The 7,500-nt window shown below is 42.5% G+C and overlaps 1 protein-coding gene across 4 annotated transcripts in view; it reads right to left on the bottom strand.

Moving 5' to 3' along the window:
• Positions 1 to 146: 146 nt before the first annotated feature.
• LOC143290517 (uncharacterized) overlaps positions 147 to 7,500 on the bottom strand; it is a 23,729-nt gene continuing 16,375 nt past the window's right edge. For all 4 annotated transcript variants that reach the window (XM_076600025.1, XM_076600023.1, XM_076600027.1 and 1 more), the window contains 3 exons: positions 5,562 to 5,720; positions 4,145 to 4,226; positions 147 to 2,995 (listed from right to left, as the gene is read on the bottom strand). In XM_076600025.1, the coding sequence (XP_076456140.1) occupies positions 2,374 to 2,995; positions 4,145 to 4,226; positions 5,562 to 5,688 (831 nt within the window). In that variant the 5' untranslated portion in view covers positions 5,689 to 5,720 and the 3' untranslated portion in view covers positions 147 to 2,373. The remainder of the gene's footprint in view (positions 2,996 to 4,144; positions 4,227 to 5,561; positions 5,721 to 7,500) is intronic.

Raw genomic sequence — 7,500 nt, 5'->3', positions numbered from 1 at the left:
CTAAGTCTGCTCACGGGACGTTATTTGAATTAACCATCGCTGATGACGGGTATGGCTACCATTTCAACAAAGTAAGATAAAACAAAATAAAATAAAATGAAAAAAAAAGTTAAATGAAATAAGATGAAATAGAATAAAATGTAAGATAAGATAATACAACTTGTTTATTACCAAAATGCCGATACGGAAACCGGTATTATATGGGATAGAATAACACCATGCACTGGTAAGCAAACATTGATTTAACAACCAAGCTTCCATAGAATGGAATCATCAACAACAAGAATTAAGCAAAACAAAAACAATCATAACAAATGATTATAATAATAATAATAATAATAATAATAATAATAATACTGATAATAACACAATTACCAGTAATCATCATCACCGTCATCATTGTCATAATCATTATAAATTAGAATGAGATGAACAAAAGCATTGTTATCATCAACAACACATCATCAACATAAATCTTTCAAATATCCATTTAACTCGTGGAAACATCGATCAACACAAAAAAAAAACATCATCACTTTAAGTATCAACAACTACAAACCTTTGACCTATGCGCTTACCTTATGGAGACATCATCAAGAAAGTACCAACATCAATACCACCATCACCATCATCATCACCATCATCATCATCATCAAGCATAAACATCTGACGTGTCAAAAAGACAACAACAAAAAAATCTGAATCGTCCATCAGTTTCAGTTTCAGTTTCTCGTAGAAGTGTCACTGCATTCAGACAAATCCATATAGGCTACACTTAATCTGCTAGACAGACAGATGCCTGACCAGCAGCATAACCCAACGCGCTTAGTTAGTCAGGCCTTGAGTGCATGCTTATGTGTTTGTGTACCTATCAGACTGGATTTATTCCAGATAATTTTTTGCCAGAGGACAATTCTCTCGATGCCATGGGTTCTTTATCAGCGTGCCAAGTACGTGCTGCACACGGGACTTCGGTTGATCGTACTCATTCGTCTGTTTGATTTTTTGCAATTCAACTTGGGACAAAAGGGCGAGGGCGGGATTCGAACCCACACCCTCACGAACTCTCGATATTGGCAGCTGAGCGTCTTAACCACTCTGCCATCTTCAACATGTCCATCAACGTGTGGAAATCATCCTCCATCAACTCAACAAAGCGCGATGACCATCAACATATTCACTTACAACAAAAGCAAATGTTTGAAGTATCCACTCAGCTTTTATATATATATATATATATATATATATATATATATATATATGTGTGTGTGTGTGTGTGTGTGTGTGTGTGTGTGTGTGTGTGTGTGTGTGTGTGTGTGTGTGTGTGTGTGTGTGTGTTTTAAGAAAAAAAAAGATTTAAAATAAAACTCCAACGCCATCATCTTCAAACACAGCAGCAACAACAACAAACTTCGACCAGTTCCAGAAGAAAAAAAAAATGTTTTGCAAATGTCTGTTTCACTTGCTTTGTTGCTGTTGCTAAATTATGTAGACATATCCTGTTAATATATGTTGTCAGTTTCAGAAATGTAACGATTTGTGTTTCTTTTGATGAACATAATGTTAATGACCATAGACAACGGGTGACCATATTTTTTTAGAAAAATAAAAATAAAAAAAAATAAAAATAAGATGGAGAGACATACAGACAGACAGACAGACAGACAGACAGACACACACACACACACACACACACAGAGAGAGAGAGAGAGAGAGAGAGAGAGAGAACAACATGAATCTTGATGTATTTGTTGCACACTGGTTATTTCTGCGTTTCCGAAACCCAGCGAACTGTACATAGGTTGTAGGATCTTTAACATGTGTGTATGATGATCTTCTAGCATGCATGTACATGTGCTTTGAAAGGCTTGTGGGGGGTCAGTGACCAGCAGGTCCACACATCAGTCAACTTTGGGCTGCTATCCACATATACGTTGACACATGAAGGCGCTTTTGGGGGGTGGGAGAAATTCTTTCTTCCTTGCTGCTTTCCTTTCTTTCTTTCTTTCTTTCTTTCTTTCTATGTCAGTTTATGTTCTTATTCCTTCCTTCCCCTCCTTCTTCCCTTCCTTCCTTCTTTTGCAAGGAAAAATGGAGACGAATGGTTTTCACGAGCATCATACTCTGAGACAGGTCATGCCAGTCGTTAAAACTACCGGTCCATTCCATCTTCTTCCTCCTCCTCCTCCTCTTCCTCCTCCTCTTCCTCCTCCATTACCTCCTCTTCTTCTTCCCCTTTTGCCTGCTACTACTTTTTCTCCTCATCCTCCCCTTCTCCCATTTCTTCTTCTCCTCCACCTCCTCTATCTCCTCCACCTCCTCCTCTTTTACCTCTCCTTCCTCTTCCCCTTTCTCCTCCTCCTCCTACTCCTTCTATTTCTCCTCATTCCCCTCCTCCTTCTCCTTCGCCTTATTCGGTTTGTCATAGATCCCGTCGATCACCTCCACACGTGGAGCATCCAGGATCGTCACGTTGCTGACGTCATACCTGATGACGTTGTCAACGCCGCCCTCGTTCCGGCCGCCCCCGTTGGTTTTCGCTCGCGCCGACATGGTCCGCGGGGCGACGGCAACGTGACTGTAGGCCTTGCAGGGCAGGGACAAAGCTCGCGTCATGTTCTCCACGCCCAAGTGGTTGTAGTCTTGGGAAGCCACACCAGGCGTGGCCGGGGATTCCCCGTCGAGCTCGTTCACCGGAACTACGATGGTGTAACCCGAGCTGTCTATCCGGTGGACGGTGAAGGGCACGGGCTCGGGCACCAAGGTGGCCACCTCGTAGTCGAGTCGTGGTTGTCTCTCCCTGAGGGGCAGGGTTTCTGTGTTGGTGTCCGTGCCCGTGGGAAGGGCGTCTTCGTAGTCGTACAACCTAGGAGCTCGGGTCGTCTGCGGTTTGAGGAAAGGGGTGTTTGTGGAGATGGCGTCCTCGTAGTCCTCTGTCCGGGGAGGCCGTTTGCTGGCCCTCGTCCTCTTCTTCCTCCTCCATCTCTTCAAGAGGCTGCACGTGCACACACACACACACACACACACACACACACACACACACACACACTGTGTGGAGTGTTGGTCCTAGAGGTGACGCGTCCGCGTAGGAAGCGAGAGAATCTAAGCGCACAGGTTCGAATCACACCGGCGGTCGTCAGTATTTTCTCCCCCTCCACTGGACCTTGAGTGGTGGTCTGGATGCTAGTCATTCGGATGAGGCAATAAACCTTGGTCCTGTGTGCAACATGCATTTAGCGCACTTTGAAAAAAAAAAAAAAAAGCACGGCAACAAAAGGGTTGTCCCTGGCAAAATCCTGTAAAACAAAAATGTACTTCGATAGGAAAGCAAATAAAATTGCAGGTAGAAAAAAAAAGGGGTGGCGCTGTCAGTGTAGCGACGTATTCTCCCTGGGTGGAGCAGTCCGAATTTCACACAGAGAAATTTGTGGTAATAACAAGAGTAATACAAATACAAGTACAAAATACACACACACACAGTTGTCGTACCTGAGAGCGGTTGGGGGGGGGGGGGGATTTCTGAGGTCTGAGACCTCCAAGCCCTGAACAAGCTGGCCTCAATAAAAGTGCTGGCCAGTATACTGGTAGGTTCATCTCGTGTTCTACAGTTTCTGAGATCCGTGGATGTTGTATAGGGGTGGGGGAGTGGGGGGTGTAGGGTACCCCACCACACACACACACACACGGCAAACAGCCTCTCCACAACAAAATATGCACCCAAAACCAGATCACACTAAGTCCTTGGGATAATAAAATACAATAAAATAAAATAAAAACACCTACTGTTGCTGTTGTTGAAAATGATGTGTTTTCAGAGCAGACTTAAAAGATTTCAGCAAGGCAGAATGATGCAATTTTTTCTCATGGTAGTATGTTCCACAATGACGGAGCCTGAAAAGAAAAATATTTTTGATCCTGTTCCTTCTTCTTGACAATAGGGAACTGTAAAAGCCTGTTATCAGAAGCAAATAATAATAATGATAATAATAATAATGATAATAATAATAATAATAATAATAATTATTATTATTATTATTATTATTATCATTGTCGTTAGCGTTATCATTATATTGTTGATGTTGTTGTTTTCATTGTTGTTCTTGTTGTTGTTTTGTTGTGATATATTTCGACGACGACGACATACCTGAATCGCAGGCAGAGAAGAATGGCAACAAGAGAGGCAACCGCGGCACAGATTGACATGATCTCCACAGCATATAGTCTCCCTTTGACAGAAAGTAATAAAGCTTCGTTAGCACGCACAAGCATACATGGACAAACAGATATGGATGCAGGTATACAGTTGTGTTGTGTTGTGTTGTGTTGTGTTGTGTTGTGTTGTGTTGTGTTGCGTTGTGTGTGTGTGTGTGTGTGTGTGTGTGTGTGTGTGTGTGTGTGTGTGTGTGTTACGCACACGAGCGTGTGCCTAACGGTGTATTTGTCTCAGTTTTCACTTGATTACAATTTAAATGACAATCAAATATATCATATCACACACACACACACACACACACACACACACACACACACATGTACACACGCACTCACACACACACACATATACACACACATATATACACACCTACGCACACACAGACGAACACACAGACGAACACACACACACACACACACGCACGCACGCACGCACACACACACACACACACACACACACACACACACACATTTCTATATTCTGGGGCTTCCACAGAAACCTACAGTATTAACATACACACCCACACACATACGTACAGCTCCTCACACAAACCCACACTCACACCCCACCCCCTCACACACACACACACACACACACACACACACACACACACACACACACACACACACATACCTTCACCGTCACTACAGAATATCAAAATTAAGGCAGATCATCTCACTACTTTACAGATTAAAACTAAATGCTTTTAAAACTAAATACAGCTAAAACGTCATATGCTACTGTGAGGGGACAACTCTAAAATGTGCATGTACGCTTTGAATGAGAGGCCTTAAAGCCCCTTTTTATACCTTGATTTTCTAGAACTTTATATTGTGGATAACATTTTCTGAAATCCAGTCGAACATTTGATTTCAACCACCACCACAACCACTACCATCACAACATCACAACCACGAGCAGCACCACGTTTGGTGTGTTTGTGCATGTGGGCCCTGCAGGTTATCTTTTCCTAGGTCTCCACTGTGTGTGCCCCCCCCCCCCCACACACACACACAACCCCACCCCCCGACCCCCACACCGCCCCCCCATCCCCCTGCCACTCCTCCCCCTCCCTCCCCTCCCCTCCCCTTCCCCCCGCCCCTTTTTTTATTTTCTTATTTTCTCTCTCTTCTTCATCGTGCGATGGCACGTCTTGAGGATGTGGGCCTGTTTTTTTCTCTTGTGTTTCCATGTACGCAAATAGGGTTTCTCGGATTTAAAATGTTTTGAACCTTTTTTTTTTTTTTTTAACCTTTTCAACCTTTGCTACTGTTATGCTGCTGCTGCTGCTGCTACTACTACTACTACTACTACTACTACTACTACTACTACTAGTCCCGTGCCTTACCTTCGTCCAGGTGACGATGCTGGGTGTGTGCACCGATCTGTTCCGGTTTGCTGGCCAGTTGCAAGCGGTGGTGTGCAGGTGTCGCGTTCCTTGTTTGGCGCCAGCCATTAACATGGTCAGTTGCCATGGTTTCCCTGTCAGACCTCAGTTGCTCAAAACCTGTTTCGGCGGGGGGGGGGGGGGGGGGGGGAAACGAAAAAGAAGTCAAGACAAGACATGTTCATTTCATAAAAAAAAAACAAAAAAAAAAACCGTGGACGGTACAGTTTCAGTTTCAGTTTCAGTAGCTCAAGGAGGCGTCACTGCGTTCGGACAAATCCAAATACGCTACACCACATCTGCCAAGCAGATGCCTGACCAGCAACGTAACCGAACGCGCTTAGTCAGGCCTTGGGGGAAAAAAAAAGGATAAATACATAAAAAGAACTACTACTACTAATAATAATAATACTATGTATAAGGCGCAAAAGCTTGATGAAGTCAACTATAAGCGTAAAAAAAAAATATAAAAAAAATAATAATAATAATAATAATAATAATAACAATAATAATAATAATAATAATAATAATAATAACAAGAAACTGTTACACGTTTCATACTTCATAAAACTGAATATAAAAATTCGAAACGCATTGGACAGCACAATCATCCACAAGGGACGGCCATACCACCTTGTCGATTAAGATACACATTTCATATATTTGGAGGAAAAAAATATGATGCGTCGATGACATAATATGTACGCAATTTTAGTTGTTTTCATTGTATACATATGTACATATATGAAATATAAAAAAAAATAAATAAACGCATTCACAAGAAAAAATGTGTCGGTAAGTCGACACAGAGATATGCACTATTGTTTATCAAGGTAAAGCACAATGCTTCATTATAATTCTGATGCCATTGTTCTTAAAAACGGATCAACACATATTTGTTCCTTCTCGTGAATCGTGAAAGAAAGTTTGTTTCTTTTTCCAGTAAAATCAAGAGCAAATATATCATTTTCTTCTGATTAAAGGAACGAATGGACGAATGATTGAATCAGCTGACCCACCAACCCCGAAAATAAATAAATAAATTAATAATTAAATAATTAAACAAATAAATAAATAAATGAATAAATAAATAAACAGATGAACAAAAAAAATGAATAAATGAATAAACAAATGCCCAAGTCAGCAAAACGCCCACTGTGTCTGTGTATTGATCGTAACGGGGTGGGAATCCTAAACAGGCAGTGTGTCTGTGTATTGATCGTAACGGGGTGGGAATCCTAAACAGGCTGTGTGTCTGTGTATTGATCGTAACGGGGTGGGAATCCTAAACAGGCAGTGTGTCTGTGTATTGACCGTAACGGGGTGGGAATCCTAAACAGGCAGTGTGTCTGTGTATTGATCGTAACGGGGTGGGAATCCTAAACAGGCAGTGTGTCTGTGTATTGATCGTAACGGGGTGGGAATCCTAAACAGGCAGTGTGTCTGTGTATTGATCGTAACGGGGTGGGAATCCTAAACAGGCAGTGTGTCTGTGTATTGACCGTAACGGGGTGGGAATCCTAAACAGGCAGTGTGTCTGTGTATTGACCGTAACGGGGTGAGAATCCTAAACAGGCAGTGTGTCTGTGTATTGACCGTAACGGGGTGGGAATCCTAAACAGGCAGTGTGTCTGTGTATTGATCGTAACGGGGTGGGAATCCTAAACAGGCTGTGTGTCTGTGTATTGATCGTAACGGGGTGGGAATCCTAAACAGGCAGTGTGTCTGTGTATTGATCGTAACGGGGTGGGAATCCTAAACAGGCAGTGTGTCTGTGTATTGACCGTAACGGGGTGGGAATCCTAAACAGGCAGTGTGTCTGTGTATTGATCGTAACGGGGTGGGAATCCTAAACAGGCAGTGTGTCTGTGTATTGATCGTAACGGAGTGGGAATCCTAA

Source organism: Babylonia areolata, chromosome 15 (genome assembly GCF_041734735.1).
Source record: "Babylonia areolata isolate BAREFJ2019XMU chromosome 15, ASM4173473v1, whole genome shotgun sequence".
Lineage (NCBI taxonomy): Eukaryota > Metazoa > Mollusca > Gastropoda > Neogastropoda > Buccinidae > Babylonia > Babylonia areolata.
Note: the sequence above shows the minus strand (reverse complement) of the source record. Positions and strands in the feature narration are given on the sequence as shown.